We start from the raw sequence: 23186 nt of genomic DNA, 5'->3' as shown, positions 1-23186 counted from the left end.
TTGTTTTTTTTGTTTTTTCCAGGGTTTCTCTATGTAGCCCTGGCTGTTCTGGAACTCACTCTGTAGACCAGGCTGGCCTCAATCTCAGAAATCCACCTGCCTCTGCCTCCCAAGTGCTGGGATTAAAGGCGTGCACCACCACCACGCGGCACAAAGGCCCAGGATTAAATAAGAATAACTCCGACCTCAACTAGAATGTTGCAGATACAAGATCATAACCCAATCTTCCCACCCTTGATCACGCCTGGACAATCTCTTATGTGGTTGCTCTTGGTGACATTTGTTTGATAAGCACTTCACTTCAAATTTTGTTCTGTGAAGGGAATGTCTTACTTTACACACAAGGTTCTCCTCAGATCCCTCTGCCTGCCGTGATGCCCTGCGAGTATGCTCTGAGATTTTTGTCCTTTTCTCACTTGGTGTCATTTTTTTTTTTTTTTTCTAACTCTGGTGACCTCTCTAGGCAGCTGTGAGAATTATCCCTCAAACAAAGGAGGAGGGAGATTGGCATGGTCAGGATTCCTTAGATAATCAATATTCTGTGCACATACAAATTTTAAAAGGAAAGTTTTCACCACCACCACCATCACCATCACCATCACCGTCACCATCATCATCATCATCGTCATCATCAGTAGGGTTTCACATAACCCGGGCTGGCCTCAGATGCTCTGTGTAGCCAAGGATGACTTTGAATTTCTGTTCTGCTTCCACCTGGTGGGTTTAACATTCTGGGATAGAACCCAGAGCCTCGTACATGCCGGGCAAGCTCTCAACCAAGTGAGCTGCAGCCCAGCCAACTTTCCTGCATTTACATGCTTTCTCTTCGTTATTTCTCACAGAAAAGTCTAACACGCCCTCCTGCCTTAAACACCTACCGAGCTGGATGAGAAAGCGGCGGGTGGCGAGGCTGGAGAGGTTTGCAGGCACGGAGGATGAGGAGGGGGTAGTCCAGGCAGAGTCTGTTCCTCCTGAGTCGCGATGGGATGAGGGTGGGCAGCTAGAATTTCCAGGGCAAAGCACCGGAGCAAAATGCGCAGGAAGCCGCTGCGAGACGTGTTCAGGATGCCCACTGCCTGCAGTCAATGTGTAGGAGGGAACTGTGACGTCCATTGCAGCCCTCCATCCTCACGGCTGTGTTCTGCGATCCCTGCTTGCTACAAAGGCAGACAGGTGCCCTATTGAGAAACTGTGACAGACTCCTAAGACTTCAGATGGTGACCTGTGGCGGCAACATCTTGCCCCCGGCGCCCCCATAACGGGTACACCCCAAATAAAAGTGCTCCTCCTGCTTAGTTCTTTACATCTTTGGAATCACACATTGCTTACTCTGATTCGCTCACCACCTCCCACCGCTGCTTGGAAATCAGGGTCCTGCTGTACAGCCCCTCCCCTTCACTAAGACCTAGAAGAGCCTCGAATCTCCTCAGAGACCCCTCCGTTCCCCTGTCTGTCTGTCTGTCCAGGTGGCATTAATAGCTGTTACAATAAACTTCTTCTTTTTTTTTTTTTTAAAGATTTATTTATTTGTTATATGTAAGTACACTGTAGCTGTCTTCAGATACTCCAGAAGAGGGCGTCAGATCTCATTACAGATGGTTGTGAGCCACCATGTGGTTGCTGGGATTTGAACTCAGGATCTTCAGAAGAGCAGTCAGTGCTCTTAACCGCTGAGCCATCTCACCAGCCTTACAATAAACTTCTTACCGAAACAACAGTCTACCTCAGAGTCTGCCTTGAACCCTAAACTTGAGGCCTTTCAGAATCCACCCCTAGCCAGGCCAAAGAAATGCAAGGGAGGAGCTGGGTGTGGTGGTTCACACTCGTTGATCCCAGCCCTTAGGAGGGGCAAGCAGCAAGGTTAGGAGTTCTAGGTCATCCTTGGCTACTTAGAGTTTGAGGCTAGCCTAGGACCTCATCTCAAAACAATAACAGGAAGACAGAAACACAATGACAGGAGTGTCTTGGGGTCAGACTGCTGGGAAAGCCACAGTGTAGCGTCCCAGACTCCTCTCCTCATCTATGTATTGGAGGGCTGGAAAGTGAAGGGCACACACACACACACACACACACACACACACAACTATAGTAACTATATATACATCGGGAGGCCCGAGCAAGGCACCGGGTGTCTTCCACTGTTGCTCGCCAACTTAGTGCTTTGAAACAATGTCTCTCACTGAACTCCAAGCTCATATGGGCAACCAATCAAGAGTCACTGTGTCAGCCTCCCACGCCACACCCATTTATGTGGGTGCTGGGGATTCAAATTCATGGCTCCACGTTCTCAGGCTTGTAGCATAAGCACCTTTACCCACTGGGCCATATCCCCAGTCCCATCTTTGGTTTGAAAAAAATTAAGCTGAAAATACTTATTTCAGGATGTGTGTAAGTATGTGTATTTATGCCTGTGGAGGTCAGAAGACAATTCGTGGTAGTTGGTTCTTCCTCCTTTCGATTATTTGTTGTTGTTGTTGTTTGTTTGTTTGTTTGTTTGTTTGTTTTTTCAAGACACGGCTTCTCTGTAGCCCAGGCTGTCCTGGAACTCACTCTGTAGACATGGCTGGCCTCGAACTCAGAGCTCTGTCTGCTTCTGCCTCCTGAGTGTTTGGATTACAGGGGTGCGCCACCTCCAGGTGGTTCATAGGTAGTCCTTTCCTTCTACCCCAGGACTGAACTCACGCCAGCAGTGAGGGCCTTTGCCACCCAGCCGTCTTGCTGGCCCTTCTTTGGAATTTTTGTTAACTCTCATGGTTTGAAAAGTGCCATTAAGGATGGTTTTCTCTGGCGTCTGATTCTTGGGGGCAGGGAGCAATATCTGTCCAATACCAGGAGAGCCCTGGGCAGCACCAGTGTCAAGAGAAGAACCTAAAATAAAAGGGTACCTGGGAGTCATAGACACAGCCTACCTTACAGCATTAGTGGCAATTTCTCCTTAATTAAGTCGGGTTGAATCTCTTACGCAGCCTCGGCCCATCTGGAAACTGAGATGAGGATGCTCATGTTTCTTGTTCATGAAAAAGTCAGCCTTCTGCAGCGTTTGGTTTCCTGATAGCGTTCCCTGCTCATCTAAGCAGCTTTCTGCTTTTCTGGTACTTTTTGCCCTTGGTCAAAAATCCATACATTGAATAAAGACACGCCCTTGCCTTCCCCGCCCCCCCCCCCCATCCCCAAGTCTGCAAGACAGAGAAAAAAGCTCCAAGGAGAAGGTTTTAGTTAAAACTGCTTGAGGAATTCTTAACAAGAAGCATGCAAATGCCATCCCCCGACAGCAAACGGGGCGTTATCACCCACAGGATCTTTCACAGGATGGGAGGAACGCAAGCTGTGGGAATCTCAGTCCTTAAGGAAGACGCCAGAAGGGTACAGCTGGATCATGTGATAGTTGTGTCTTTAACATTTCTGTCAACTTGTTCTCTCAAGAAATTTTCATTTCAAGAAGTCAAATGTGTTAAACTGGACCTAGGTAGTGCAGGCCTGCAGTTCTAGTGCTAGGGGAGCTGAGACACTTAGGAGCTCAAGGCAACTTAGTGAGATCCTGCCTCAGAGTCAAAGTGAAAAGGCTGGGGCGTGGCTCAGTGGTAGAGCCCCTGCCTAGAATCCCCCAGTGAGGGGCTGGGGTGTGGCTCAGTGGTAGAGCCCCTGCCTAGAATCCCCCAGTGAGGGGCTGGGGGCGTGGCTCAGTGGTAGAGCCCCTGCCTAGAATCCCCCAGTGAGGGGCTGGGGCATGGCTCAGTGGTAGAGCCCCTGCCTAGAATCCCCCAGTGAGGGGCTGGGGCGTGGCTCAGTGGTAGAGCATTTGCCTAGCATAGGAACACTGTACAAAAACCAAGAGGAGGAAGAAGAAGATCATGAGGAGGAGTTAGTGTGGAGGTTGTTAAAGAATCTGTCACTTAGGTAACATTTCTTGTCTGCTCAGAAAAAAGCCTTTGTCTTTCCATGCTCGCCCTGTGACACTGGTATGTCTTTTTCACCGTCACCATCTTCTTTTGGTGTATAGTGTGTGCATTGTGGTTTCAATTTGCATCTCTTGGAAGCCTGACAATGCTAAGCATCTTCTCATGTGCTCGCTTTTCATCTACAGCACAACCTAGTAAGGAGCACAAATGTTATGACGTGGGAAAAGGAGGGAAGAGAAATGGGGAGAATGTTCCTAAGTGAGCAAGAAAGGACCCACATGGAGGAGCTGCCTTTAGACAGAATAGAAACGACTGATTCTCCTGAGTGTTGTAGCACATACCTTTAATGAGGCCTCATCTTTTTAAAAAAAAAAAAAAAAAGAAAGAAAGAGAAAGGAAGGAAAACAAAGAAAAACAAAAGAAAGGAAACAGAAAAAAGGAAAGAAAAAAGCAATTTGCTTCCATTCAGAAAGAAGGTCTTTATTTTAGCTTTCTCATTACTATCACAGAACACCTGACGATAAGCAACTTAAAAAGAAGAGATATTTTTAACCCACAATCTCATCTGAGTCAGCCCATCATCGTGGGAAAGACGGGAAGGAGCCACGCATTTCACATCATGGCTGCCAAGAAGCAGAGAGAGACAGGAGGTAGTTAGAGCAACATGGACCTCTCAGCGACACTCACCCGGACTTACTACCCCTGACAGCTCCACTGCCTCCTGATAGTCTATTCAGAATTGGAACACAAGACTGGGACAAGGCTAATTGGTGCATGCTTGGCTTGTATGTGTGAAGCTCTGGGTTTGTTCCCTGGCACAGAAAAATTAGAATCCATCCGTGGACTAGGTCGCGGATTTTACAGTTCTTTATGATCCTTGTCTTGGGGAACTCCACAGGCACACCCAGAGGTGTGCTTCATCAAGCCAATCAACTTAATAATCAAGACAAACCATCACCAGTGTGGAGAGATGGCTCAGCAGTTGAGAGCACTTATTGTTCTTTTAGAGGACCTGGGTTCGGTTCCCAGCACCCACACAGTGACTTACAATCATCTATAACTCAGTTGCAGGGGTGTCTGATGTCCTCTTCTGACCTCTGTGGCTACCAGGCATGTTTGCGATGCACAGACACACAAGCACTCATGCATGCAGGCCATACATGCAGGCACATGCACATGGGTGTGCATGCACGATGCACACACACAAGACAGTCACATAAAATAAAGAAAAATTTAAAATAGACATCATCTGATCAAGAATAAAGTGCTAGGACATGAAGAGATAGGGCAGCGGGGACTTGGTGACCTGCTTAACGTGTGGGAGAAAGGACACAGAGCGTAGAGTCTGAGTTCTCCAAAGTTGAAGGAATTTGGATTGCGTAATTCAGCCTGAAGAGACCGGTAAAATATCACAGGCCGTGTTGTTGTTTAATACTTTCAACCATGACCTGGGACTCCCATGGACCAGATTTGGTTTCGCTGTGACCCAGTCACTTGATCCAGACACCTTGAGCCTCTTTGTAAGCACATAAGGTGTTTTTTTGGCCAGTGTTTGCACAGCTGGGCAGCATGATTCAGAAACCTGTGAATTATTCATGCCTTTGACCTATTCTAAGGAGAACTTCACCCAAAAGGCTAAATTATTAAGCACTGGGAGTTATCTTTGTTACTGTTAACCAGAAAGCCAAGATGCAGGGAACTTTTTTGCTGCTGTTGTTGAGAGTTTTTTTTTTCTCCTTAGAGTTGAAACTTTATTAATGACACATAATTGCTCTCAAAACACATAACACACGCCTGAGATGGTGATGCATGCCTTTAATCCCAGCACTTGGGAGGCAGAGGCAGGCGGATTTCTGAGTTCAAGATCAGCCTGGTCTACAGAGTGAGTTCCAGGACAGCCAGGGCTACACAGAAAAAACCCTGTCTTGAAAAACCAAACGCACACACACACACACATACCCCCCAAAACCAAACCAAACCAACCAACCAAACAATAGAACTCAATGCGAACTTACACACAGAGGACAAAAGAGACATTGACTAGTTAGTCAAGGAGAAAGCAGACATTGCCACATGCATCGAGGCTTTTAAAGACATGATAGATGAGTGCATTTAACAGTGACCACATCATGCCCCAACTTTGTCAGGCCAATGCAACAGTGTGTATGTGCGCACATGCGCACGTGCATGGAAGCCCGAGGTGTGTCTTCCCCAATCGTCCTCTTTTTTCCCCTTGAGCCCAGGTCTCACTACATGGCCCAGGCAGAGTACACCTCTCTCCCTTTCTCCCTCTCCCCACCCCCTTGTGGTGTGTGTGTGTGTGTGTGTGTGTGTGTGTGGTGTGTGTGTGTGTGTGTGTGTGTGTGTGTGTGTGTGGTGTGTGTGTGTGTGTGTGTGTGGTGTGTGTGTGTGTGTGTGTGTGTGTGTGTGTGGTGTGTGTGTGTGTGTGTGTGTGGTGTGTGTGTGTGTGTGTGTGTGTGGTGTGTGTGTGTGTGTGTGTGAGAGAGAGAGAGAGAGAGAGAGAGAGAGAGAGAGAGAGAGTCTGGCCCTGTGCATGTGGAGACCAGACAATGACTTTGGGTGTCTCTTCACTGAACCCAAAATTTTCCCGGGCGGGCCACCAAGCCCCCAGCATCTACCTGTCCACCCCTTCCCCATGAACATCTGTAACAGGCAGGACTTGGTTAGAACTGAGAGTTCCTTTAACTTTTGTCTCAACAGGCCTCGTCCCTGCACAGCTTGGGTCTTGGATCCCTGAGTAGAGGCAACTAGAGGGAATGAAGAGAGGAGAGACACACAGACACGGAAGAGCTGGGAGAGACACACAGACACAGAGGAGCTGGGGTCAGGCAGACTGAATGCTTGGATGGAGAAGCATCAGCACCCCAGTAGTTATTATGTTTGTAATAAACAGTAGAATAGGGAGGCAGGGTTAGTACATGCAGATACCATGGAGGCAGGCTTAGTACATGCAGATACCATGGAGGCAGGGTTAGTACATGCAGACACCATGGAGGCAGGGTTAGTGCATGCAGATACCATGGAGGCAGGGTTAGTACATGCAGATACCATGGAGGCAGGGTTAGTGCATGCAGATACCATGGAGGCAGGGTTAGTACATGCAGATACCATGGAGGCAGGGTTAGTACATGCAGATACCATGGAGGCAGGGTTAGTACATGCAGATACCATGGAGGCAGGGTTAGTACATGCAGATACCATGGAGGCAGGGTTAGTACATGCAGATACCATGGAGGCAGGGTTAGTACATGCAGATACCATGGAGGCAGGGTTAGTACATGCAGATACCATGGAGACAGGGTTAGTACATGCAGATACCATGGAGACAGGGTTAGTGCATGCAGATACCATGGAGGCAGGGTTAGTACATGCAGATACCATGGAGATAGGGTTAGTACATGCAGATACCATGGAGGCAGGGATATTACATACAGTTAACATGGAGGCAGGGATATTGTACACAGATAACATGGAGGCAGAGCTACTACATGCAGATAACATAGAAGCAGGGATATTACATACAGATACCATGGAGGCAGGGGTGTTACATACAGATACCATGGAGGCAGGGGTGTTACATACAGATACCATGGAGGCAGGGGTGTTACATACAGATACCATGGAGGCAGGGATGTTGCATACAGATACCATGGAGGGAGGGATATTACATACAGATACCATGGAGGCAGGGATATTACATACAGATACCATGGAGGCAGGGGTGTTACATACAGATACTATGGAGGCGGGGGTGTTGCATACAGATACCATGGAGGGAGGGATATTACATACAGATACCATGGAGGCAGGGGTATTACATACAGATACCATGGAGGGAGGGGTACTGTACACAGCTGAAGAAGCTGGCAGGTTTAGCTAACCAGGTGGAGCGCCCTCTGTAAGGAGGAGTCTTCAGGCCATAAACATCTGGGGAGAAAGCTCTGCTGCACACTGTCTGCACACAGTCCACATTTGCACTCGGACCAGAGGGAGGCTTTGCCATTGCTCTGAGCCTCACCTTGGGGAGGCTTTGCCACTCCTATGGGGCTGGGGCATCGGTCTGTGACCACATTTGCTCCCTACACCAATGCCCGACTGACTCTGCACAAGCAGCCAGTGCTCTCAACACTGAGTCATCTCTCCAGGCCCCTTTTTGGGACTTTGTCTCTAATCCTAACACATGGACAGGTACCACCAGACCAGGGAAGGTCAAGTCATATACTCTCCAAACCAGCCACTTCCGATTATGTGGTGTCTCTATGTCTTTCTTTCTTTTGGGTATATGTACTGTATGTGGAGCCAGTGGTCAGCCTTGGGTGTGGTTCTTCAGTTGTTTGTGATACAGGACCCCTCACTGGCCTTGAGCTCACAGGGTAGGCTACACTGGTTGGTCAGTGAGCCCAGGATGCCCCCGTCTCCTCTGCTACCCTAGCACTGAGATTACAAGTGAGTTCCTCAATGCTTGGCTTTCTTTTTTTTTTTAAAGATTTATTTATTATTTTATGTAAGTACACTGTAGCTGTCTTCAGACACACCAGAAGAGGGAGTCAGATCTTGTTACGGATGGTTGTGAGCCACCATGTGGTTGCTGGGATTTGAACTCTGGACCTTCGGAAGAGCAGTCGGGTGCTCTTACCCACTGAGCCATCTCACCAGCCCCAATGCTTGGCTTTCTTTCTCTCTCTCTCTCTCTCTCTCTCTCTCTCTCTTTCTTTCTTTCTTTTTTTAAAGATTTATTTATTTATTTATTATATGTAAGTACACCGTAGCTATCTTCAGACACACCAGGAGGGGGCATCAGGTCTCAATATGGATGGTTGTGAGCCACCATGTGGTTGCTGGGATTTGAACTCAGGACCTTCGGAAGAGCAGTCAGTGCTCTTAACCACTGAGCCATCTCTCCAGCCCGCTCGGCTTTCTTATATGGGTTCTGGGGATCAAATTCCTCTTGCTTGTGAAGAACGCACACTACAGCTGAGCTCCCTTTTAGACCTCTCCTTTTTGTTTGGATGAGACAGAATCTCAGTATGTACCTGAGGCTGTACCTTCTATCTCAGCCTCCTGCATAGTGGGATAATAGGTGCTCACCACAATCCATTGTCTTCATTTTCTGTCAGAAAAGTTGCTGGCCATGGACGGCACACAATGATAGCCAAATGCTGAAGAGGCTAGCCTGGGACACACCTTTAGCAGGGTTTGGTGGTTACCTGACCATGTGCTGGGATTACAGGCAAAACCACAAGAAGGGGCCTGGAGAGATGGCTCAGTGGTTAAGAGCACTGACTACTTTTACAGAGGAGCCCAGTTCAGTTCCCAGGACCCACATAGTGGCTCTCAACTATCTACAACTTCATTTCCAGGGACTCCAATGCTCTCTTCTGGTGCACAGATATATCCATAAACAAACAATAAAAATAAATATATTTAAAAATTCAAACAAACTTGAATTTAGCATTTAAGAAGAAGGAAAGGTTGAGATGGGTTGGTGTACAGGCCTGAGATTCTAGTCACCGAGAGCCTAAGGCTTGGGGTAACTACAGAACAATTATTTTCAGAATGAGAAAGGTTCTATTGCACAATGCACACAGACTCCACGGTCTTGCACGCACACTTCAAAGAAGTGCAGAGGGCCAGGGAGATGGCTCTGTGCATAACACAAGCATGAGAACAAGAACACACATTAAAAAGCTAGGTGTGATGAACTAACCAGTACCCCCGCCCCGGAGCTCATGTCTCTAGCTACATATGTATCAGAAGATGGCCTAGTCGGCCATCAGTGGAAAGAGAGGCCCATTGGTCTTGCAAACTTTTTATGCCTCAGTACAGGGGAACACCAGGGCCAAGAAGTGGGAGTGGGTGGGGAAGGGAGTGGGGGAGGGGAGGGTATGGAGGACTTTTGGGATAGCACTGGAAATGTAAATGAAGAAAATACCTAATTAAAATAAAATAAAATAAAAACTTTAAAAAAATAAAATATAGTAACTTAAAAAAAAAAAAAGCTAGGTGTGGCAGCAAACTTCTTACCCCAGCACTGGGGAGGCAAAGCCACAAGGATCCCCAGAAGCAGGCTGGAGAGATGGCTCAGTGGTTAAGAGCACTGACTGCTCTTCCAGAGTCCTGAATTCAATTCCCAGCAACCGCATGGTGGCTCACAACCATCTGTAATGAAATCTGATGCACTCTTCTGGGGTGTCTGAAGACAGCTACAAAAAAAAAAAAAAAAAGGATCCCCAGAAGCCATCACCAACCAGTCTGGCTATGGAGGGCGACTGAGAAAGACATGTGGGTGTCCACACAAACATGTAAATATACAAATATATTCATACCTACACACATACATACAAAATGGTCAAGAAAGTGGAACTGAGCCTAACAGTGGTGGTGCGTGCCTTTAAACCCAGGGCTCAGGAGGCAGAGGCAGGTGGATTTCTGTGAATTCAAGGCCAGAGTGAGTTCCAGGATAGCCGGAGCTACACAGGGAAACCCTGTCTTTTTTTTTTTCTAATTAATTAATTTAATTTATGTATATGAGTACACTGTAGCTGTCTTCAGACACATCAAAAGCATCGAATCCCATTACAGATGGTTGTGAGCCACCATGTGGTTGCTGGGAATTGAACTCAGGACCTCTGGAAGAGCAGGGCTCTTAACCGCTGAGCCATCTCTCCAGCCTGGAGACCCTGACTTTAAAGACCAAAAAAAGAAAACAAAAACAAACAAACAAACAAACAAACAAACAAAAATCGAAGAGTTGCTCCATTGACTTGGGAAGGCAAGTATGCAGGATGGCTAGCTCAAAGCCAGCCTGCCTGGGGCAACACAGAAAAATTTCACTTCAAAAAAGAAAATCGGTGGTGGTGGGCCTGGAGGAGGGGACTCAGATGGTGGAGCATTTGCCTCCAATACAGAGAGCCCCAGGGTCCATCCGCAATGCGGCAGTAACTGAGGCTCGTTCTGCATTCTTAGAATCCCAGCGGAGGTCAGAAGTTCAAGACCACTCTTAGGGACTCGGTGAGTTTGTGGTCAACCTGGAACACTTGACTGTGTCAAGGCAGCACATTTGGTGCCCCGTGTGGTTTCAGGTTTAGCAGGGCAATGCCTAAGTCACGATGCTGGTAGGAAATTATGTAAGCAAGACCTTGGCGACACTGGCTTTTGAGGTTTTCTACCTTAGAGGGATGTCAGCCTCGAACATCTGCAAGCAGCGCTCACTAACATCTGGGGAGTCCTCAGTTCATAGGGCACCCCACTGTTCTTACCTCATTTCAGCTGGCCCCCAACCCCTGCAGGCTCCACACTTCACCAAGCAGGTTTGTTACAGAAACCTTAGTTAAGGTTTGTTGAGGGTTTTTTTTCTCTCTCTCTCTCTTAATTGGCTGTCCCAATCCATCCTTCTATAAATAGAAAAGAGAGACAGGGAGTGTGTGTGGTTTCATTACTAAGGTAAAGACACTTGAGCTACACACACTTGATCCCTGAACATGAAATCTAAGAGGTTGAACGATCACAGTTTCAGGACTATATAAGGTGGTGAAAGACCATCTGCTTCGTTTTTCTGTTTGTTCCTACAACTCTTTCCCTCCGCTTGATTTTAACTCTAAATTGGTGAGTAGCTGGTGGGCTCACCAGACTCCGAGATCCTCTTCTCTGCACGCACTGTATTAGACTTGGCACCCGGGAGGATTTTCACCTCTGCTGCATGGGCTAATCTTCCACAAGGGATCTGTGGTATTGCAATCTCGGGTTGATGCATGACGGTGATGTTGTGTTTATAGCATGGCTAAGGTTTAGCTGCCTATGATGATTGGTTAGGGAAGGATAATTTTTGCTAGAAGATTGGACTTTAGGGAAAAAAAACCCCACTTTTATTTGCTTTTAGAATTTTAAAAGACTGGGCCATGTAGCTCAGGCTGGTTTGGAGTTCATTATGTAGTCAAGGATGCTCTTGGACTCTTTAGCATCCTCCTCCTCCTCTTTTTCCTCCTCCTCCTTCTTGTTCTTCTTCTTGTTCTTCCTCTTCCCCTTCTCTTCCCCCTTCTCTCCCTCTTCCTCCTCTTCCTCCTCCTTCTTGTTCTTCTTCCTCTTCCCCTTCTCCTCTCCCCCTTGTCCTCCTCTTCCTTCTCCTCCTCCTCCTCTTCTTCTTTCTGAGTACCAAGATTGCAAGTGTGCACACGATGACCAGCTTGGTCTTTCTTTGTCTTTTTTTTTTAACTTCAATTTTGGAGTGAATTCAAGAGCAACCATGTAGTCAAGAGGTGGCTGGAGTCTTTTCTGTATCTGGGTTTGGTTTAGTACTCTGCCCCATCACTTAACAGGTCCTTATGGCCACATCTTAAAAAAATTCTAGAGATACACGGTGTCGGTGAGTGGCTGAGAATGTGTGGTCTTCCCATTTCTCTGTCACCGTGGCTCACATCTTGTTTCCTCTGTTCGGCCAGGTAGAAAATGAGCATCACGGACATTCTGAGCGCTGATGACATTGCAGCGGCCCTGCAGGAATGCCAAGGTGACTGGGGACTGGAGGAGCAGGCCATGGTGGCACTGGGGCAGAAGAAGAGCAAGTGTCAGGGAAGCTTGGACTCCGGAGTGAGATCTGTCTCAGAATAAAAACAAGGGCATGTAGCTGGAGCTCAGTTGATGATAAGGTGTCTGCCCATATGAAGACCTGGGCTCCATCCCAGCATTTCATAGACAAGTGATGGACACCCGTACTCCTCCATCCCCAGCATTTCATAGACAGGTGATGGACACCTGTACTCTTCACACTAGGGAGATGGAGGCAGGAACATCAGGAGTTTGAGATCATTCCTGGCTTCAGAGGGAGCTTGAGGCTTACTGGGGCTACTTGGATCCTTGTCTCAAAATAAGACAAACAAACAAATAATAAAGGTGACAGGAGACACCAGGAAGGCCCCTGGTTCCCACTTCCAGCAAAGCAGCAAAGACTAAAAAACGTGAACTTTGCTGAAAGATTTCCAGAATCCGTCAGTGGAACTGCTCTAAGTTAGAGCACTAAGGTGACAGGAATTAGGAGACCTGAGTAATGGTTATATTTATGTAAGATGAAAGGAATTTACTAAAAGGAGTAGGGTGGGCGTGGGGGGGGGGAGTCACTGGTGGCTGGGAATGTAGTCTTGTATGCACGAAGCTCCAAGTTCAGTTCCCAGTACTGGAAAAAAAGTCTCAGTAGAAAAAGGCTGGATGGGGTTGTAGCTGAGCTATATAGTGGGTTCCAGGCTAGCCATAAACAAACAAGAGCAAGTCAATGCACTTATTCTCTTAAGCCTGTTTGAATCCACTGTTTCCCAGCAGTCACGTGGTTTTGTGAGCTTGGTATGTGGCTTGTTGAGTAAGGAGACCTGGGGAAAACACTGAGCAGAGCCAGGAAAGGGGTGGGGGGCAAAATCAAAAGGAAAGGGCACTGGAGCAGAGGGGACAGGTGACATCACAGACCACCTAGACTTGGCTCTCTGAGTTTGGGACGGTTGAAGGACGCTAGGAAAGTATTTCACTAGCCTGTGTTCTTCACCTGGGCACAAATACAGAATGTGACCCACTGAGCCTCGGCATAACCTAGTCTCTGTTCTTTAGACCCAGACACCTTTGAACCACAAAAGTTCTTCCAGACATCGGGCCTCTCCAAGATGTCTGCCAGCCAATTGAAGGATATCTTCCAGTTCATAGACAACGACCAGAGTGGATACCTGGATGAAGATGAGCTCAAGTAAGCTGTGTATTGAGCAACAAAACGTGGATGGGTGGGGGTAGGGGTGGGGATGGGATGTATGCTGTCCCGTTTGTCCCGTACTTTCTCCACGGCAAGCCCTAGCGTTGGACATTCACCTGAATTTCATTAAAGAATGTAAATTGTCTACCCATCTAGCCACATGGGGCACTGAGTGTGGCACTGAAGACTAGGTACAAAGGGAGACTTGTTCAAGGGATTTCCTACAGTAAACGAAACAACAAGACTATTAAAGATAGATGTCTAGCATCGGATGCTAGGGCAAAGGAGAATTCTGCTCCTGAGACCTTGACTGATGTTTGTGGCTGCCAGATACATGGATTCAAAGGAGGGGAGAGAGGAAGAGGGGAGGGGGAGGGGACAGTGAGGATGGAAAGGAAGGGAGGGAAGAGGGAGGAAGGGCGTGAGGAAGGGAGGGACAGAGAGCACAAGGTCTTTCAGGAGCTTGCCACCAGCTTTTTGTGGTGCTGTAGGTATTTCCTACAGAGGTTCCAGAGCGACGCTAGAGAACTGACCGAGTCAGAGACCAAGTCCTTGATGGATGCAGCGGACAACGATGGAGATGGGAAGATTGGGGCTGATGGTAGGTCTGGTCCGCCACCGTGCTGTCTAAGACACACAGACATAGGGGATGCCCAACGTGGGGGTTCTGAATTCTGATGAGTTCGGTCTTTTCATCAGCAGAGTGTGAACGGGCAAGCACACCAGCGGTGTGTAGGCATGTGGTATCGCTGGGGATGTAGCTCATGGGTCCAACATGTGCTTAGCATGTCCGAAATTGGTCCCCAGCACTGTCCACCCCTCAACCCACATACATTCTGGGATAGGGCTGATGAGATGGCTCAGTGAGTAACAGCTACCAAGCCTGATGGCTTGAGTTCTTCTCCCTGGGGCCTACACAGTAGGAGGAGAGACAGACTCCCCAAAGCTGTCTTCTGACCTTCACACACGCACACACACAATTCTGGAAGACAATAGCTCACCACTACAGTGGTATTAACCCCAGTACTTTAGAAGTTGGGTACTGCAGTGAGTTTGAGGTCAGCCTGGGCAACATAAGGAGCTCAAGGCCAGCCAGAGTTACAGAGTGAGACTCTGTCTCAACACACACACACACACACACACACACACACACACTTTTGTTTTACATGATACACTATAACTATGAACTGATCACTAACTATGAACTTTGGAAGAATGGCCCCCCCACATGAAGGGATTAGCTGACCACTTGGCCTTTCAAACTATTTTACAAGGTGCTTTGGTTCAGCTTGAAAATAATGCAAGAGATGTCTGCCAATATTTGAACAAAGACAGCTTACTGTCCACCAGTACATGGTATTAAACAAAGGACATGGCCCGGGAGATGGCTCAGTCAAGAGTGTTTGCCACACAAGTGTTAGGACCTGAGTTCAGAGATCCATCAGCTGTGTTAAAAGCTGGGCATGGTGGCATGAACCTGTGAGGCATGCACCTGTGATAACAGCACCTGTGAGGCATGCACCTGTGATAACAGCACCTGTGAGGCATGCACCTGTGATAACAGCACTTGTGAGGCATGTATCTCTGATAACAGCACCTGTAAGGCATTCACCTGTGAGGTATGCACCTGTGAGGCATGCACCTGTGATAACAGCACCTGTGAGGCATGCACCTGTGATAACAGCACCTGTGAGGCATACACCTGTGAGGCATGCACCTGTGATAACAGCACCTGTGAGGCATGCACCTGTGGTAACAGCACCTGTGAGGCATGCACCTGTGAGGCATGCACCTGTGATAACAGCACCTATGATAACAACACCTGGTGGAGGGGGCAACTTTGGAGACAGGTGGATCCCAGGGGCTTATCACCATCCAACCTAGGAGAGACAGTGAGCCTAGGTCTCCAGGAGAGGCCCTATCTCAAAATAAATAAGGGCAAGGGCAATTGAGGGAGATAATGATGTTAACCTCTAGCCTCTATATGTACATGTGCACACACATGCGTGGGCATGTACACACACACACACACACACACACCATCTTCATCACAACCACCACCACCATCACCACCACCACTAGCAATAGTGACAATAAAGGACAAATAAACCAATCACTATTCACGGTGTCATCTATGTGCAGAGCCCCAGATACAAACATCATAGGACTGTGTGATTTTATTGAACTACTTACACTTCTGCAATGATTCAGAAGGCAGTATGGGCTATCGGGTTTGTGGCACCAATCATCGAGAATGAAAACTGGTAAAGTGGATTCTGCTCTGGTTTTTTTTTTTTGTTTGTTTGTTTTTTTCGAGACAGGGTTTCTCTGTGTAGCCCTGGCTGTCCTGTAACTCACTTTGTAGACCAGGCTGGCCTCGAACTCAGAAATCCGCCTGCCTCTGCCTCCCGAGTGCTGGGATTAAAGGCGTGCGCCACCACTGCCCAGCGTTTTGTTTTGTTTTTGTTTGGAGTAGGGTCTCCTGTCCAGCCCTGGCTGGCCTTGAACTTGATATGTAGCAGAGCTAACTTTGAACTGATTCTCCTGCTGCGCCCTTGCTGGTGCTGTGATTGCAGGCATGAATCAACAAGCCCGATCTTAGATCCTTACTGACATATGCTATCATAATTCACTACGTGAGTCAGTGCAGCTTCTATAGGTTCCCTAGATGAAGTAGCTCAGACAAAGGGAGCTTGATGTAGTTGAACATAACTATGAAGCCCCGTTTGGTGGCACACATGTGTAATACCAGCATTTGGAAAGCTGTGGACTTTAAGGCCAGCCTTCGCTGTCTCATACATTTTCAGTTTCACAGTGTACCAGCCAGTTTGTTAGTGTCAGGGCTCTAGAGATGGTTAGGTGGGTAAGAATGTTTGCTGCACATGCCTGAGGACCTGAGTTTGGACCCTAACACCCATGTAAAAAGCCGGGCATGACCATGCACAAACCTGTAATCGCTGTTGGAAGTGGAGATAGGGAATCATTGTGGCTTGCTGTCTTCCAGCCTCGATAGCACCAGGTTCAGAGAGGTGTCTGATCTCAAGGGAATAAGGCAGAGAGTGACAGTAGGACACTCGATGTCCTCCTCTGTCCTTTGTGTGCTCACAGCTACATCTCACACACTCACACCCACACACACTCTCTCTCTCACCTCACACACACACACACACACACACACACACTCTTTCACAGACACACACACACTCACACACGAAAGACTCTTGGTATATTCCTTTTAGTAATATAAACTTTGAGGGGAAGGTCAAGATTAGGGCTCAATGAAGGAAGTTTTGTTTAAAGTGCTACTCTATTGAATAATATAACAGCTACAGAACAGTGAAGGAAAACCTCCGCGTTCATTTGAAACAAACCAGACAATACACCACAGGTTTACCCTGAGCAATTATACCAAATTTCCTCATTGCTGGAGAGAAATGACTGAGTTGAGCTCTAACCCAAGGGGCTGTAGATACGAATTGCTAAATACAATTATGCATGGGGCTGGGGTGATGGCTCAGCAGGTCTAAAGCACCTGCCATGCACGTGTAAGGATCAAAGTTAGAATCCCCAGAACCCAGGTAAGTGCCGGGAGACGCTGGTGGCCCACCTGTAATCCCAGGCCTCACTTGAGAGGTGAAGACAGGGGGTCCCCAAGCTAGATTTGATGGATCTGTAAGTTCTAGGTTCCAGTGAGCAACCCTACCTCCATACATAAGGTGGAGAGCAATTGAGAAAATCACCTGATGCCGACCTTTTGCTTCTGCCCCTGTACATACATATGCAACCACACACTTGCACACATATGTACACATACATACACACACAGATTATGCAGAGAAAGCAGTACATGTTGCTGCACAGGCTTGCAAGTCCACACCCGGATGTGGAGGCAGGAGGATAAGAAGTCAGAGTTCAAGATCATCCTTGGCTACATAGAAAGTCTGAGACCGGAAGTCTACATTAGACCCTGTCTCAAAAAAATATATATATGTACAGAAAGCTAGGCATTCGGCAAACGCCTGCCATACCCACACTTTGGAGACTGAGGCAAAGGGATAATCAATTTGAGGCCAACTAGAGCTGCCCAGGGAGACCCTATCTGAAAAAAATGCTGCAGAAAGCTGGACAGGATGCTGCAGGCTCTCTTGAGCTGTGTCACCAATGCTCACGGTATCCTCCAGGGACATCACACGAATGGGACCATGTTTCTCTGGGAATTTATTTCATTTTTTTTCTTCCCTCTTCAGAATTCTTAGGGAGATGGCACACCTGCAAAACCCTGAGCCACCTGCACTGAGTCTGTCCTCTCATCTTCTATTCTAGAATTCCAGGAAATGGTGCATTCTTAAAGCCCAAGTCTTCAGAAGAAAGAGAGGAAGGGGCATTCTGCCAGAAGGATTCAAAAGCCCTGGGACTGGGATGCTCCCCACCCTACCCCGAACTAATTTACCAAGTCCCCCTGAAGCTCTTCTGCAACGTGCTCCTTGCTTGAGGGAATGCAATGGTTTGTGGCTCTTCCTTCTTTGGTGGTGGTGGATAGGTCCTGATGACTTCTGTAAGCCCCCATCTGGCAGACAAGGCCTTTAAAAATCACCCAATAAAATAATTTCTCATCATTGGCTGATGTATGGGTGTTTTAGTTACTTGTCTCCTTGCTGTAACAAAATGTACAACAAAAGCAACTTAAGGAGGCTGGAGAGATGGCTGAGCGGTTAAGAGCACTGACTGCTCTTCAGAAGGTCCTGAGTTCAAATCGCAGCAATCACATGGTGGCTCACAACCATCCTTAATGAGATCCGATGCCCTCTTCTGGTGTGTCTGAGGACAGCTACAGTGTACGTAGACATAATAATAAATAAATCTTAAAAAAGAAAAGAAAAGAAAAAGAAAGCAACTTAAGGAAGGAAAGGGTTAAGTTGGCTCACAGTCTGAGGGTTCACAGCCCATCATGGTGGGGAGGCTGAAGCGGACAGCTGCTCACATGGCATTGACCCTGGGGAAGCGAAGAGAGTTAAACACTGAGGCTCAGCCCATTTTCTCCTTTTCCTTCGGTCCAGAACTCTAGTCTGGGGGATGGGGCCACACACATTTATAGTGGATCTTCTCACTTTAGTTAATCTAATCTTGGTAATTCCTCACAGACAGCCTGGAGGTTTATTTCCATGGTGTCTCCAGATCCTGCCAAGTTAACAATATTAATTATGATAGGTTTTTGTTTTGTTTTGGGATAGGATTTCAAAATGTATCCCTAGCTGGCCTAGAACTCTGAGATATCCCTATGAGATGTCGTGCTGGTCTTCACCTAGCACAGATCCACCTGTGTTGCTTCCTCAGAGGAGGGGGATTAAAGCTGGGTACAATCACACCCAGCTACAATGAGTGGTTTTGCTGTGTTTTTTTGTTTTTTCTTCACCAAGGTAGTGGGACCAACACAAGTCTTTCCAACGATCTCAAGTGTCCTCAAACACTGAGTAAGCCACACTGGTACTGTACATAAGGGAACAGGGAAATTATTTTTGTTTGTTTCAGAATCTGGTTTTAAAAGCATGTAAGTGTTGCAACTAAATATCGTTGTCCTGCTGAGAATCTTATTCTCAGCCATCCAGCTAACTCTGAAATTAGTATTCTTCAGAAAGATTTTAGCCAGCATAAGCTCACTCATACACGAGCCAGACACAGTGGCGCACATCTGAAATCTCGATGCTCAAGAGATGGGAGCACTAAAATCATAAATTCAAGGCCAGCTTTGGCTACGCTGAGAGTTTGTGACCAACTTGGGCTACACCCTTTCTGAGCCAGTGAAGGCGAGTTCCGCAGATGACCAGATGACCTCGGTTCCATCTTCAGGACATATGTGGTAGAAGGAGAGAGACCGATTCCTGAAGTTATCCTCTGGCCTCTGCAATCTCGCTGTGGCACAGTGCCCCTTCCTGCCAAGAGATGAATGTTAGTTTAAAAATATCCTTACGCTAATCCCAGCGCTCAGGAGGCAGAGGCAGGCGGATTTCTGAGTTCGAGGCCAGCCTGGTCTACAGAGTGAGTTCCAGGACAGCCAGGGCTATAGAGAGAAACCCTGTCTCGAAAACCAAAAAAAAAAAAAAAAAAAAAAAAGATATATATATATATATATATATATATATATATATATATATCCTTACGCATTTGTTTACTGCTGCTGGGCATTCAATTGCAATAAGAGAAATCTAAATACAAGCAAGAGACAAGACAGCTGGATAGGGTTATAAAGCTCAGACTGCTTGCTGTTACAGCTCAACATGAACAGCTCATTTTGAAGTTGTTTTGACGTTTTCCTCTGGGAAAAACAAGTGTTCAGATTCGGTTGCCCTCGTATGACCCCCAGCCCCTACTCCTTTCTTCTCAGCTACCATTTTCCTGGCTCATAGGTGACAACACCTGAGCCGGTCACACCTAGACTTGCTGGTCCCGTTGAAGGCTAGCCTCCAGGGTCCTGTTACAGGGTTGGGGAGTTTCGAGCCAGGAATTTCTCATTAGGCTGCTTTCCAAGGGGCACCTAAAGCTCTGGCCGACCCTGAGAGCTGGGGACACCCGAGAGTCATGAGCATTTTTCTAGGAGATTGTTTAACAGTTCATAATCGTGTGTGTGTGTGTGTGTGTGTGTGCGCGCGTGTGTGTAGGTCAGGAATCAATGTTGGGTGTGTCTCTCACTTGAACTAGGGCTGATAAGGCTAGGCAGGCTGGCTGGCCAGCAAGTCCGTCCATCTCTGGATCCTCAGTGCTGGGGGCAAAGGCCCACAATGCTTTGCTCAACTTTCTGCTTGGGTGCTGGGGATCTGAACTCAGGCCCTCATGCTTGTACAGCAAACACTTTACCTATTGAGTCATCTCTCCACTCCCAATGGTATCATACTTTAAAAAAAAGATTTATTTATTATTATATGTAAGTACACTGTAGCTGTCTTCAGATGCACCAGAAGAGGGTGTCAGATCTCGTTTACTGATGGTTGTGAGCCACCATGTGGCCGCTGGGATTTGAACTCAGGATCTTCAGAAGAGCAGTCGGTGCTCTTAACCACTGAGCCATCTCTCCAGCCCGGTATCATACTTTTAAACCAATGTCCACACTTACCATGTTCTGGGGCTCTCTTACACTACTACTGCCTATACACTAAACATATTAGTGAAACAAAACAAAACAAAACAAAACCCAAAGCTATAACAAATAACAAGCCCCAGGCAAACAAACAATCCCAAATACTCTTCATATATATTCTTCAAACTTGGTTTTAGGAAATTAATTTCACAGTCTTTATTTAGGAGGAGGAATAATTGAAACAAGCAATCAGGGACCAGGGAGCTGGCTAACTGGGTAAAAGCGTTTGCTGTGCAGTTAGAGGCAGGAGAATCTCGGAGAGCTTGTGAGAGACTAGCCTGCTGTACGCATCAGGAAAACAATGGAGATCCTCCTCAGATGAGATGGAAGAAGGTTGTCCTCTGACCTCCATACACATACTGTGGCATGGACACTTACTGATACACTCTCACACACACTTGCATGTCTTGTATAAATTTGTTTCTCACATTTCTCCTCAGTTTTGACTTTCTTGTAGTTTTCTGGACTGAGGGAAAACTTTAAATGTAGCAACTCCAGGACCAACACAGGAAGACTCTAGCCAGTCTATCAGCCAGAGGAGTCACCATGAATACAAAGAGCTTTGTTTTCATGCTAGACTTGACTATTTCCACCAGCTCTGCAAATGACCAACAAAATATGTTCTCAGCATGGAGTGGAATATTGTGACTTTAAAATGAAGGTCTAGATTGCAATATGTTTTCCATAACTGAAAAACTAAGTCTCTTTTTATTTTCGTCTTGCTTGTTTATAAAATAAGGCTGCAACACTGGCTTTAATTTGAACTATTTTTTTTTTAAATCTAACTACAGTCTTAGCTTGTAGCTTGGTGAAGTAGTTTGGGATTAAATGGACTTGACACTAAAGCCAGCTTTGTGGGTGGCTTAATGGTTGAGTCTGGTGGTGCACATTGGAAATCCCAGAATTTGGAAGTCAAAACATCAGGATCAGGAATTCAAGGCCATTCCTGACTACATATCGATCCTGAAGCCAGGCTATGTGAGACCCTGATTTATTTGCTTATAGGAACAACAAAACTGTTTTTGAGACAGGGACTCATTCTGTAGCTCAGACTATCTTATAGCTGGTAATGCACCTGTTTCAACACCCTGAGCGCCTGTGCCCCCATGCCTAGAGAACCTATAGATTTTCAAAATAGTTCTTTCTGTATCAAAATGAAAATGAAGCACGTATGGGAAACACTTGTCGATTTGCATGCTTACATAGTTCTGTGTAGCAACTACAGTTTAGTGTTGCGTAAACGACTGCTCACGAATCCAATTTCAAGCAAAAACCTACCCCGTATCTCTTCTGTAACGGCTAGGGTATAGGATTACCTCACAAACACTTTAGAAGACAGATGAAATCTGAATCGACAGGATATTTTCCACTAGGCCTGTTGATTTATTCACTGAGAAGACTATAGATTTACAGGTTTTCACTTGTTCCAAGAAAATCAGCTTTGTTGGTGATAGGGTAGATTAAAAAAAAAAGGATTGATTTATTTTATACGTATATGTGTGCTTGCATGAATTTATGTGTGCCACATTTGAGCAAGTGCCCACAGAGGCCAAAAGAGGCATCAGATGCCCTGCAGCTGGAGTTATTGGCCATTATGAGCTGGAACTAAATCCAGGTCCTTAGTGAAAGCAGCCAGTGCTCTTAATTGTAGAACCATCTCTCCAGTTCTGTGGCAAGGTAAATTTGGACATTTTTGCTTTTGCTTATAGTCCATTGCTTATAATTGATGTAAGTAAAAGTGCTATATATTCGAGGTTGACCTTGACTTATGATCCTCCTGCCTCCACCACACCAGGGCGTGCCAGCCACACCCAGTTTATGTGGTGCTGAAGGGGAGAAGCAATTTCAACAAGTTGTCCTCTGACCTTCATACACGTGCCAGGACATCCCCCTCCCTGGAGGACAAATAAATAAATGTAAAACAACAACAACAACAACAACAACAACAACAACAACAAAACCAAAAACCAACCAACAACAGATGTAAACTGGCTACCTTCAAGAAAAATGTGTTCCCCTAAACGTTTTTTCACACTTAAAAAATACCGTATCCATGACGCCTTTAATGCCAGCACCCAGGAGGCTGAGGCATGAGGATCTCTGTGAGTTAGAGGCCAACCTGGTGTACATAGTGAACCCCTATCCAAACAAACAAACAAACAAACAAACAAAAGAAAAGAAACAACACCCCCCCCACCCCAATCCATTGTTACATTTCTCTTGAAATTCGTGGTCTTCGCCTTTAGCCATGACAGCCAGCTGAGAGCTGATATAATTGAAAACACTCCAGCCCAATAAACACGAGGGAACTGGTTCCACACGGACCTATCAGAGAGGGACTGGGCACTGCAGGTTTTTCTTCTGGGTCAGTTTCGAGCTCTTCCGGGCCGCCGGCTAGCGAGGCGGA

General features: G+C 46.7%; 1 protein-coding gene and 1 long non-coding RNA gene across 5 annotated transcripts in view; one reads left to right on the top strand and one right to left on the bottom strand.

Moving 5' to 3' along the window:
- The window catches only part of Ocm (oncomodulin), a 30834-nt gene extending 12569 nt beyond the window's left edge, over positions 1-18265 (top strand). For 2 of the 4 annotated variants that reach the window (XM_011241003.1, XM_011241005.3), the window contains exons 2-5: positions 12359-12426; positions 13512-13644; positions 14139-14248; positions 17895-17963. In XM_011241003.1, the coding sequence (XP_011239305.1) occupies positions 12366-12426; positions 13512-13644; positions 14139-14248; positions 17895-17944 (354 nt within the window). In that variant the 5' untranslated portion in view covers positions 12359-12365 and the 3' untranslated portion in view covers positions 17945-17963. The other 2 variants (XM_011241004.1, NM_033039.3) reach the window with 2 other exon arrangements.
- Positions 18266-20910: 2645 nt separating this feature from the next.
- Gm33427 lies at positions 20911-22913 on the bottom strand. The gene is made up of 2 exons (XR_377194.2): positions 22096-22913; positions 20911-21377 (listed from the first exon to the last, which is right to left on the bottom strand). It is a non-coding gene; the product is annotated as a predicted gene, 33427 (long non-coding RNA).
- Positions 22914-23186: the final 273 nt, after the last annotated feature.

The sequence above is a fragment of the Mus musculus genome, chromosome 5 (genome assembly GCF_000001635.26).
Source record: "Mus musculus strain C57BL/6J chromosome 5, GRCm38.p6 C57BL/6J".
In the NCBI taxonomy this organism is placed as follows: Eukaryota; Metazoa; Chordata; class Mammalia; order Rodentia; family Muridae; genus Mus; species Mus musculus.
Note: the sequence above shows the minus strand (reverse complement) of the source record. Positions and strands in the feature narration are given on the sequence as shown.